The sequence below is a fragment of the Phaenicophaeus curvirostris genome, chromosome 14 (genome assembly GCF_032191515.1).
Source record: "Phaenicophaeus curvirostris isolate KB17595 chromosome 14, BPBGC_Pcur_1.0, whole genome shotgun sequence".
Taxonomy (NCBI): domain Eukaryota; kingdom Metazoa; phylum Chordata; class Aves; order Cuculiformes; family Cuculidae; genus Phaenicophaeus; species Phaenicophaeus curvirostris.
In genome coordinates this window covers 8,194,813-8,207,451 of record NC_091405.1, presented here as the reverse complement: position 1 = coordinate 8,207,451, position 12,639 = coordinate 8,194,813, and the positions used below count along the sequence as shown (strand labels likewise).

General features: G+C 46.8%; 1 protein-coding gene across 1 annotated transcript in view; it reads right to left on the bottom strand.

Moving 5' to 3' along the window:
• Window positions 1-5,426: 5,426 nt before the first annotated feature.
• Window positions 5,427-12,639, bottom strand: part of SLC7A5 (solute carrier family 7 member 5) — a 42,135-nt gene continuing 34,922 nt past the window's right edge. Inside the window, exon 10 of the mRNA XM_069868285.1 lies at window positions 5,427-11,555. Coding sequence (XP_069724386.1) covers window positions 11,500-11,555 — 56 coding nt within the window. The 3' untranslated portion in view covers window positions 5,427-11,499. The remainder of the gene's footprint in view (window positions 11,556-12,639) is intronic.

Genomic DNA, 12,639 nt, shown 5'->3' with positions numbered 1-12,639 from the left:
TGGTTGATAGAAATGGTTGGAGTCAATGATCCAGTGGGTCCTTTCCAACCTAGTGATTCTATGATTCTATGACTGGCAGGCTTTTTCCATGGTCCAGCCAGCTCTCCCCAAGCAGCAGCCACATCCCAGTGACTTGCAGGCAGGTTTCACGGCTGCCAGTGCTGGGCGGAGGGGCAGGATAGGGTGCACTGCCAAGTCTGGGCATCCTTTTCAGTCCTTGCAGTGATGTCTGCAAACTGAGCTCCCTGGCTGGCTGGTCAAATCTCCTGGTGGCCACGCAACCATTTCCCCAGCTGCTGTTGATACAAACCCAAAACACTCAGCTTGATTTTCTCAAGACTTGATGTAGAAAGATTACATCTACTGTTGTTTTTTATTATCTATGTGCAGTTGGTCTGCTGACTTTTGTTTAATGAAAAGGAGGGCTAGAAGCAATTTCTTTTCAAGTCCTCGCAGGCCCAACCATGTTTTGCATGTTCTCTGTCATATGGAGACTTGCAGGACTTTAGTCCCTATTGACTGAGCAGGAGCTTCACCACCCACCCTTCCACTGGCAGAGGGAGCGCTTCCCCTCCAGACACTGGGATTTTTTTTCACGTATAACTGACCCGGTGTCTTTGCAGCAATGCTCCCCTCAGAGGTAACATGTGCCGGCTCCTCCGTGCTGCTTGTGGCGCTGCAAAACCTCCCGAATACCTGAGATGTCCAGACCTGATTTATGAGCTCTGCAAAGCCAAAGGCTAAGACGGACAAGCTCGCGGCACGCAGCGGTTACACAAGGCAAGGAGCTGCGTGGGGAGAGGGGGGAGCCCGTGATTTTCCCAGGCAAGTTAGAGCAGAAATGACCTCACTGAAATCAGAAGCCAGGTTCTTGGAGACATTGACTAAACCAGCAAGAAAACTGGTCCGAAGCGGAGAACATGCTCATGTTCCCACCATGTAGTTATGCTTTTAGGGTTTGTACAGGCATATTGCCACATCCGTAGAATTTACTTACGGCACTTAGTGTGCACAAAGCTCTGCATTTTATTTTTATTACTCATTTTTGTGATAATACTGTTTTATGGCTCTGAAGGTTTCAAGTTTCATAACTTGATGCCATTACAGACAGTACCTCATTTTCAGTCTGGAGACATCTTTGGTGATACCCTGCTCAAAGCTTGCTTTGAATTATGCAAAAAGCCTGGCACGATGTGTATGAGGAAAATGTGGTGGCAGAACACATATAAAAAAGACCTTTCTGCTGGTCTGCTTGGTCGCAACCATGGACAAAAGAATCCCTCCCCACTGAGTCTGCTTTGCAACCTGTGCATGTTCCTGCTGCAGCCGGCAATGTGGTCTGGCTCTTGGCAAGTTGGCTCTTGGCTCATTGGCAAGTGATGACAACCCATGCGGAGAAGCTGGGAGGGCAGGACAGGGAACTCGAGCAGGACCCTTTCAGTGCTTATTGCCCTGGCTACAAAGAGGAGGCAGGGAATCAGCTCCAAAGCAGGAGTTATAAAGAGCTCTTAATACAAAGAAAAAGAATTGTTTTTCTTACATAATCTGTCACCCTGCCTGTTTCTGATGTCTCGGGCACTGTCCCTCATCCTGGCATCCTTCCCCTGCTCAGCATCTTTCCAGCTCCATCCAAACTGGGCTGCTGCTCGGTTCTTTGCTGGCCAACACTGCTGCCGCAGCTCCTGGTGCACACGGTGGGTAATTTGATTGTGTTGAAGGGGCTAATCAAGTCGGGACAAGCACCCCAGGACACCTATTTACCAGGACTAAGGCAACAGGTACCTTTTCTGCTCCAGCAAACCTTGACTGCAAGCTGACTTTTGGAGACAAGGTGCTGGCAGAGCTCTTCACGTGAACACTAGGTGCTTTGCACAATAGCCCCATAGGACACTGTCGATTTAAGTTCATTAAATTAGAGAAGCTCAGGCAAGAGGAATTGACTTTACTTACTTCCCTGGTCTCTAATTCAATGTAGGGATTCAAATGTAGATTTATATTTTGCTGGATGAAGACCAGGGGAATTTCCAGCACTCATTGCCCCACTCAGACAGAGCTTTTTGTCTGTTCTCGGCTGGTGAGCAAGATCATTCCTGGCTGGGGAAGCAGAAGCACAGCCAGATGGTGGGGGGGGGGGCTGGAGAAGAGCTCAGATTTCCATGTCCCCCCTGAGCACACCATCATCTCCTGTGCCATCCGACCCCAGTGTGAAGGCTGGTAATCTGAGAGAGGCAGAAAACTTGCATATTCAGTAAATGTACAAAAGTGAGAAAGTTACAGGTATCTGTAAAAACCCCTCTGTTCCATTTCAAGGTGTGGTAATGATGGGGTTGGAGGAGTGCTTTTATTAAAGATCTCCAACACCCACTGCGCTATAAATCTGGTGTTGTGAGTGCTGACACCTTTAATAGGCCTCCAGAACACTCGTATGCTCTGAAGAGACACCTTTATTTCATGGCTTTTGTACAACTGGTGAAATGTTAGCAACTCCTGTTTTAAAAATAAAAAAGACTTCCAAGAAGAACTCCCATTGCCTCGATATTAAGGGCACAGTTTTGTTATTGGGTGTATTTTGCTGAGGAAGTTTGTCAACATCAATTCTCCTTTTACTGAATTTTCTCATACCTGTATCTTGGTCTTGGTGTTTTGCTTTGTCTGCCTCAGAGGATCCTTTTATTAGTTCCATCCACAATTCCTCATCAGCTCATTTCTTTCACTTAGGTTTGCACCTTCAAAGAAGTTCCCAGCCCATGTCACACCCTTAGTGTCACACAACGGCTTTTTCCCAATCCAAACGTATTTAGTGCCTTTCATCTTTCACACAAATCTTCAAATATACAGCAATTTTATTGCTTTTTGCTGGGCTTGTCTCCAGTTTGCAGGGTCGTTTCTATCTGCTGCTTCAAGGGCTCACCTGTCTTTGGTGGCAGACCCTCCCTGTGCCACTCAAACACACATACACTCCTGGGGTTGGGGAGAAAAATGTCATGGGTTTGGTTCAAGGGTGGAAAACACCAGTCTTCCTGCCTGTGTGTCCTCCAGAAGGGCTGCTTTCCCATGCTTGCCCCCTCCCATCACCACTGTAACCTCCAGCTGCCAGGACAAAGGCATGAAGCTGAGGAGATACTTCTAGGCACCTCAGTGGTGCCTGGGGACCAGGGTGGGTCCATACGTGGCTCCCAAGCAGTGAGTCCTTCCCAGGCAAAGCCCAGCACAGAGCTTCCTCTGCCACTGTGAGGCTTCACCTGCCACCAATGATGCATCCCTGTCCATCCTCTGGAGGCGAAGACACGGCTGCCACAGCAGCCCCAAAGGAAACGACAACTCGGTGTGAGCCAACAGCCAAAGGACCACGTCCCCAGCACACATCAGCAGTGACCTTTCAGAGAAAACTCATGAGGTCTGATCCCTTCCCAGGGTTGTCCTTCCAGCCTCGGATCACACAGATAGTGTTCCTTGAGGCAGAGCCTGCAGTTAATGACAAACCCTTTTATCTGAGCTCCTTTTTGAACTCGAACGCAGACATAAAAGTTGTCTCAACAACATCCCCTGACACTGAGCATATTATTAATGCTGCCGTGTGCAAAAACACTTCCTGCCTTTGTTTGGAGCCATGTGCCTGAGTGCTTGCCCAGTGCTTGTGCTCCAGCGAGCCCGAGTCCTCTCCTGCTCCTGCAGGTGGGGTGGCCGAACCAGCTCAGCACTCAGGACAGACACATGGAGCAACATTACAGAGTCACTGGAATTGTTCTTCTTCATTCTCACTTCCTTATGCTTTTTTCATCTGCTGTTTTATTGCCCTGCCAGGAGATCTCTCATTGCAATCATCTTTATAGTTGATGAGCCTGAAAAATGCTCGTTTTCCAGGACACTTTGCCACCCCGGTCCATCTCTTTTTCCAGATCGTGTGTGCTGAACTGACCTGAACCATGAAAAGATCCCCATGTAAGCTCTGCAGACCACCTTCCCCCAACTCGTAACTACTTATGCCAATGCTTTCAGTCTCCCAAACAATTATCACTGAAATTAATTCCTTCTTTCAAACATGTGGGAAGCTCTGTGAGACCTGGGCCTGCTGAAACCTTGAGGATAAAAGGCTCTGGAGGCCTGATGATCTGCTGAGGACTGACTGCTCAGTAGGAAAGCCACGTGTTTCTCCCCAGGATGCTCTTCTCCATCTCTGGGCTCACTGTATCCTCTACAACAGCTTCGTGCACCCAGTCTGGGCTACTCCTTGACCTTTGACTCGTGCTGGCATCCCGTTTGCCACCTCCTGTATTACAGACATCATTGCCCTGTGCAGTGGGTTGCACATGCCTGCTGGTAGCACTTAATCTGATCTGGGACCCTTTGCAGCTCTTGAAGGCCTCTGAATCCCACAGCTGGAGCTTTGCTCCAAAACACGAGGCTTTATCTGGCAGCAATTCCTTGGGCTTGCTCCTTGTGAAGAAAGGCTCCAGCAAGGGAACTTCTCCAAGCAAGCATGCAGCAAACACAAGGCAAATAACTCATTTAATTTCTGTGCTGCTGTCTTTTCTGTCTGCTAGAGCGCTTTGCAGCGCAGCATGGGACCCACCGTGTCCCTGGCAAGCTTCTTGCGGGCATCACAGCCCTTCTCCCTGTGCCATCAGCATCCCACTTGTGAATGTGCCATTGACTTGTCTTGTTAAGGTTTTATATATAATTTGCCAGAATTTATCTCTCTTCTGTTTTCCTTCATTCTTTTCAAATCTCTTTTAAATCACTAACGGCTCAGGCTATTCAGCTGTTTAGCCGTGCTGGCTTTTACAGCTATTTTTATTAGATTACTCTAATTCCATCACTAAGAGTCTCCAATGCCATAGGGGAAGAGCCTCTGTGCCCCTTGTCACAAACATTATCCTGGTAGCTGCATACTCATTTGTGCACCTCTAACTTCTTCCTTTATATAAACTTAAACATTACTTTGGTTTTAAGAGGATGTTGGGCTTGAGCATTTAACACTGCATTCTCTCTTCCAGTGTTACTTTTTGAAGCAGCCGCAATGCTCAAGAGTAAATGAAGAATTGCCTTTCTTTTGTGAATTCTCTCATTGTTTGAGACATCAGTCGACTGTAGCACCCCCTGACCAGCATCCGTGTTGTACAACCACGCAGATATATCCTGGGAACTGGAACATCCCTCTTCTGCTCCCACCTCCTGCACAAAGCTCACCCACTTTCCCATGCCTTAAATTTTAACACATGCAAAAGCAGAAATGGTAACTAGAACTTAAAAAAGGAGGATGGTGACAGAGGAATGGATGCTGTAATTGCTAGGCTACGCTCCTAGACCCATCTGCAAGAGGAATGCTTGGAAATGCAGAGCTTGGGTGCTGGTGGGTGTAGGATAAGCAAGTCAACCTTTTGCAACATAAAGAGTTTTAGAGGCAAAGACCAACAACGAGAGTTGTAATTCAGCTTTCTTTGTTAAAAAAACAAAACAACTCAAAACATAGAACCCAAACATTTAACAGATTTGTTAACCACAGACATAAAAGAATCAAGAGATATTAGAAAAAAATACATTGCAGGAGACCTCTTGTTTTACAAGGCAATTTGATTCAGGCTGACCAGCACTCGGCCAGTTGTGGAATAGCTGTGTTGACAGGAACACAAACATTGTAAATAGACAGCGCATACTGTAGAAGTATTAAGACTAAAAGATATTTACCCCTTAAAATAAATAGAATGTCATCTACAGCAACATTTAAATTAGTAAAATATTTTTAAAGCAACCAAATATAACAAAATTGTAAAATCAGGTCTAGATTTTCTTCTATATTTTAAGATCCTTTATTTTCTGTGTTTTTTAAAAAAAAACCAACAAAAATACAAACGTTAGAAGAAAAGTATCTCTGAAAAGTCAGATTATTCACCAGAAGGGAATTTCACCCTCCTTTTGTTCTATGGCCCAGCGCAAGGTCTGGGTACCACTTAAAATTCTTCCTTTCCAAGGATTTAGGTGGGACACGGACCTCACGCTGTCCTCTGAACAACTAAGGATTTTTTTCCCTACGTGTGAAATTCATCCCTGTGCAGGAGACACAGCCAGACCCCACAATGCCAGGTCCCACTGGGATACAGGAGAGCATCTGAGTGCTTGCAGAGCCCCTGCGCCAAGATGAACATCGCCCAGTGGGAATAATTGAGGTGCAGATATAAAGACTCTTTTTAGGCCATTTAAAAATTAATTCAATGTTTAAAAAAATATTTTTTTTTTTCTGATTAACACTTCAACAGCTGGAGGAAGCAACACCCTTTCTCACGCAAGGAACAGGGAGATAAAAGCAAAGAAATAATCCTCTGGGGCAACCTAACCCAAGCCACATTTCCTACCTCTACATCTCCCAGGAGACCAAACTGGGCACTGTTGGTTCCACCAAGCCCAGCAGAACCACCCACACCCCATGCGCCAGCTGCTAGTTGCAGTTCAGACTGTGTAAGCTGAGAGAAAACTTCTCAAGTATGGGCAAAACCAGTGTTAAGGCTCGCTGGCTGCAACTCCTCAAGCCCCTCGAGCATCGCTCAATGCCAAGGTCGCATGCCCTGGTACGGGCAGGTTTCCCGGTGGAGGTGCAGGAGCAGATTCCCATCACCCTGGTCAGTAGCCAAGTGCCACTGGCTCTAGCCACACTGGCCCTTCCCGCAGCTGGAGATGCTCGTGGGGCTCGCAGCGCTGGTGCAAAGCTGTGATTCAGTTCCTGGGGCTCTGCTGAGGTTGCGGCGCCAACTTGGCAGACCTCAGCATGAGCCCTGGGGGAAATGGAGCCGTCTCGCCCCTGCATTGCCCTTTCTCAGGCTCCAGTAGGAAGCTTTGTTCCAGCCCTTTCTCAATGGCCAACGTCACAGTCCCCTTTAGTGTCATTAAAAATGGAGTTGCGCAACCGGTTGATGGAAAAGCTGGTGTCCCACAAGAACAGCCCTGAACAGCCAGTGTGTTGTTTAATGACAAGAGTGGGCTGTTGCCTTCTTTTTTTTTATGGTTTTTCTTTTTTATTTTTTATTAAAGCTTGAGAACACTGTAGCCTCAGCTGAAGGTAAAGGTACCTTCCCAGACTAAGGAGAAGCCTTCCCTGTGATTCCCTGCAGCCAGACCGGGACTCTGCCACTGCAAACATCTCTCTGTGGTTGTAAAGTCACAGCTATGGGGAAGAGCTCTGCTGCAACAGCCACTGCCCCTCGAGGGCTCTGCACTCAAGGCAGATTCACAGCACATCAGCCCATGGAGAAGACTAGTTTATTGCCCTGCCTGAGCTGCCCACAAGGAGAGCACTTGGAGAACAACAAAGCTGCTTCAGAGGAGTTTCAATCCAGTTGAGGGGTCTTTAAAGTTTGTTCAGCAGTGACAGAGTCCCTTTGAAGTCAGTATTCACAGAGGGTGCCCTTAAAAACAAAAGCGTGTTTACCAGAACAAGGTATTTGAGATAGAAACCCTGCAAATACTGCGGGAAGTTTAAACAAAAAAACAACAAAACCAACAAAAAATCCACCTAGGATGACTTAAATGCCCTCCATTTTTGGCCAGGAGCATTTCAGAAGCATTTTGCAGAGCTGAGCAAGGCTGGTTCCCCTCGCAGTTGGAAAGAAGGTTTCTCATTTAGAAAGAGGAACCCAATGGGCAAGAAAGCATCTGGCTGCCAGCCCCCGCATGCTGCTGTCCGACTGTTTAGCAATCCCTGCAGGATGCTATTCCATGAACACCCAAACCAACCAGCTGCCTGGGATTCTTAATACTTAAAAACAAGCTAAGAAAAGCAATAATTGAAAGGGGGTTTAGAACAAGGACCAACAGACTACTGCAGCACAGCCATCACTGGCAGAAGGATGCAGCTACAGCTCCATGCTTGAAGTCAATGATCTTAAAGCTATTTTGCAACCCAAATGATTTAATGATTCTGTAACTCCACTAACACAACTGCTCTGCTGTGTTTGCAGAATACTGTCAGATGAAATAGATTCACATGGTACCTCATTGAACTGTAGCTACTCTTTAGGAATGCAAACTCATGGTCACTGTGACTACGTGTCCTTTGCAGGAAGGGTTTGTCTCCCTTGGAGGGCTGCAACAGGCATGACTGATCACGGGCTCCAGAGAGCACAAATGAACAGAGAAACAACAGAAAAATCCCACATCCAGTGCAGGGAATGATAAATAATTTTCTGTCAAGTCTCTGTTGCTCCTCTAGCCCTCCATGACACATCTTATTCCAAATCTGAGGAAAACAAGCAGCAAGGAGGTCTTTCATGGAGATGTATTCTCTCTTTTTCCATACCAAAATCCAGCTGAACATAGCCAGTTGGAGTAAAAATTACTTCAGTTGTGTTTCCTTTATAAAATGAAATTCAGTTCTACCCCCTTACTCACTGTCTCCCTGGCCTTCTGGAAAAAATAACCCAGCCTCTTCCAGCCACATCACCAAGTGCTGGTGGAGGGGAACTATCAGGGTCAATGGCTCAGGGATATAAAAAAGATCAGGTTTTTGAAAGGCAAACTTTGAGATGTGAGCTGTAGCCAACCAAATTCAACGTTTTCGTCAGTCTGTGCCGATACCTGGTTCAGTTTCTCCCTATATCTCTATTGCCAGGGAGATGCTGGTGAGATCACCATGAAACATATGGCATCAATGCCAGAGCAAACAGGTTAGTGTGAGAGATCTTCAGCAGCAAGTGAAGATTCATGAAAATTCATCAGGAGTGAGCAAGCAAGTTAAGGATTTAATTAAGTTCCTTAATAAAATGATACTTCTCAGTGTGACATCCCCTCTTTAAAACCAGTGTGAAAGGTTCACCAAGAGGGTATGTTGTAGTGATGGTTTTCATCACACTCATTTAAAGATGCGTCCAAACCAAGCAACCCCCACGCCTTTGGGAGATTTTGACCTATTCCTGAGCTCTCTGGGGCTTGGACTTGAGTGCTAATTTACATCGTATTGAGGTGTCTGAGAGTTCAAATCCCTTTCTTTTGCATGACAAGTAATTCTGCCGGTAAGTAATAGCACTGAGAGCCCCTGCTTTGAGCTCAGGCCCTGCAGGAAACCAGCCCTGGGACTGTTACAGCCAAAAACCTGCAGACCAAGCAGAAGGTGACAGACTGAGGTTCTCTCTCAATGAAACAGGTCCAGCATAAGCAGTGATTTCACAGCACTAGGCTGCCAAAACATCTCAGCCTTCAGCAGGAAGAGGATTCAAATAACCGAGTTCAGGTTTTATGGTTCACAACCTTATTTATGCAAACATCTTTCCACAGGCACTGGATCCGAGATGCTCCCATTCCTTGCACAAAGGTCCCTGAACAGCTAGGCACTGGCCAAAACTTTGGGTTCTTCTGCACTGTAGATGTACCCAAACCAGCTGCAGGTCTCCACAGGTTAGGTCTCTCCCCAGGAGAGCTCAACCTTAACACGTGTAAAGTGGTACCTGAGCTGGCTTGGGCCTCTCTACACTGTGCTGCCAGGGAATAAGCAACCTGACAGCAAAGGTTTTCAGGATGATGATTGTCTCACCTATTCCGCCTGCACTGCCTCAAAGCAAAGACACATGGTTGGTGAAGCAATAGCAAAGAGCTGCACATAGACACTCACTGACATAACCACGATCATCAGCGCACACACACTTGAACAGAAGCTGCCACCTGCTATAATAAACACAGTTTTGCTGAAGAACTTCTTAAAAGGACAAAGCGTGAGCTAGTACCATTGGTGTCCTTAATGCCTCTTCATCCAAAGTAACTCTCTGCTACAAGGAGAATCCAGTAGAAAGCATTTGCTCTTGGAGGATCCTGGCTTCCACATAGCTTAGTTTACAAAAATATCGCAGAGAAAAACAATTTCAACAACCCATTTGCACAAAGCACAAGCACAAAGATCTGTAACACAGATGGAAGCAGCTCACTTGTGGGAAAAAGATGCTTTTGATTTCCAGCTGTCACCTTGAGCGCAGAGGCATTATGAGCAAATTGTTTGAGAATTGCAGTTTTGCTGAAAAAGTGATGCTTTTGACCAAATGAACCAATACTTCCCTAAGCGGGCAGTTTACATAGGAACTAGAGGAACTCTGGTCGGGCTCAGGGGATGGGATTGTACCATCCACAACAACAAAACAAGTTTTCACATGTGGATCGTGATATGTGCCCAAAGACCACTCCTTTAACAGGAAGGATATTGGTAGAGGCATCTCACCGAGCCAAACCCGATGCTGCAGTTTTGCACGAAGAAGGAGCAGGACCCCAGTCCCTGCTTCTTAGAGCAAAACAGACCATCTACAGCAGAACAAGATTAAAGCCAAGCTCCAGCTACCCAGGGACACCTGCCCCTTTCTACACCCCAGACCAATTGGTCCCATCTCCACTGCATGTTTTAGAGACACAGCATAATGAAGGACACTGGGGAATGAACCAAGGGAATCCCACCCTTATTTTCTCTTTGCAAATGGTTTAGGGGCAAACATGAATCACTGAGGACAACAAACAGGGCCATTTGGAGAGCGTGATGTTGCTCATCCCATGCTGGATGACAGCCTGTGTACAGAAAAACACGGAGTGAGCAAGGCAAGGACTTGGCCTTCTGCTACTTGCAATTCCCTGGGATTATCAGAAAGAACTCCACCCTCAGGCCTCCATCTGCCTCAGCGCTAATTCACAGGGCCATGGGATGGGCATTCTGATGAAGAGCATCCCAGAGGACTCGCTCAATAGCAGGGAGATGGCTTGGATCTGAGAGTTAAAAGCTAAGCAGTGAAAGGAGACCCCGAGTGCTCTTTTCAGGAACGCAATGAAAGTCAGAAGAGGCCTCCCCATATCATTTCTCTGACACTAATTCTGCTCTGGCTTGTCTCACGTATGTCACTGCCAGTGGACAGAGCCCAAAGCATCCAGCAGCATGGATTTTGGTATGTGTTTCTGTGTGTGTGAGCATGTGAGCCAACATCAGCCAACCTTCGTTGCCCAACCACCCCGCCTTGACCAGGTAAGCTGGTGGGCCAGGCTCAGGACCAACCCGCAGCTTCTGCAACAGTCCCAGCCCCAGGCACATTCATACAGCTGGCAACACTCAGACCAGGCTCATGAATAGAACCACCATTGTCTGGGGATTCCCAGACCCCATCCAAGTAAGCCTACACAGAGCTGAAGTCCAGCCCTCACTATCTCACAAACACACACACACACAGAGGCTGCCTGGACTCGCTGCTGCCAGATGGGCAGGACCCCTTTGAAGTTGCTGGCAGGAATTCCTCCTCCTTGGCCCATGTTCGTACCAAGAACTTCTTATCGCAGGGTTGCTCATCTGCCAGGCTGATGGGTGGCAATGAAGGGGCTGGAGGAGGCAAGGCAGAGCTGGGGGCATGGTGCTGGACATGAAGCAGCTCTGATGGGGTGCTCCAGTGCCTAGGTTTCATCTACGAGGGATCAGAAGTGTTTTCTCCTTGTGTCGTCTTAAAATAATATTGTGCGTTTCCTCAAGCTGAATGTCTCTGCTTTTCCTGCTTATGATTCTTGTGGAACCACTACCATCAGTTTCTGGCACAGGACTGTTGCGGAGACTACAGGGAAGAAAGCAAAGTACAGGTCAGAGATCACATGCAGAGACCCAACGTGTAACTTGGTTTCAGTTTGTGACAGTTTGCCTCAAAAGGGCCAAACCACCTGCCTCCCCGTGTTGGGGCTCAGCGAGGTTAGTCCAAATACAAGTTAAGATAGGAAAGCAAATGAGCCACAAGCTGCTCTCTACTCATGCAACACTGGGAGCTTTGCTCCTGCAGCAAGGATGTTGTACGGCCCCCAGAGAGGCTCCAGCACTTCTTGACACTAGTTTCTAATTGCATGGTGATATGGTAACTAAGTTTGGATGCCAGAACTGCAAGCAGCCAAAACCAAGTCAGGCACAATAGCAGGAATGGGCACAGAAAAGATGAGCCAATGCGTTTACTTCCAATCTGAAAATATGTGCACACAGCTTCTTTAAAGGCTCGAGTACCCAGGACAAAACCAACACAGAATACTGAACACAAGGCAGAGTCTGCTGCCTTGCACAGAGCAGGTGAAGAGAAAAGGAAGCCTTTCAGATGCAAGCCAGCATGGGAAAGGTGCTAAACTTCAATAACTTTATTTTTCCACCCATTAGTTTTGGTGGCTGGTATCCAAACACACCTGTGATCTCTGTGTGGCTGGAGATCACAAGGTAGTCTTGCCAGGTAAAGCTAACACCAATTCTAACTACACACAAAGTCCAACTCAGATCTGTTGGAGGTGATCAAATTATCTGCAATATATGAATATACACGTTTTTCAAGTTCAGGTGTTTCTAACTAGACATTTGCAGGATTATTATTCTATGTTTCCAGAATATTTTCTATATTCTTCTTTAGTAGTGGAAAACAATTAATATGGTAATTTGCAATCCAGGCATCGCAAAACGGCTCTTCCAGGAACTGAGTTTAATACTCGGAATACAAAAGTGACTGTGAGAGAGAGAGAGAGGGGAGTCAAAAAAAAAGACTATCACGGCTGAGCACCACTAAAAGCCTTTTTTCTTCTTCATAAAAAGCATCCAGCTAAGGCTGGGCATTCCTACTTGTCTGCTTTTCTAGGTCAGCCTGTTGTACGAGAGCTGGGAGGCAGATGGTA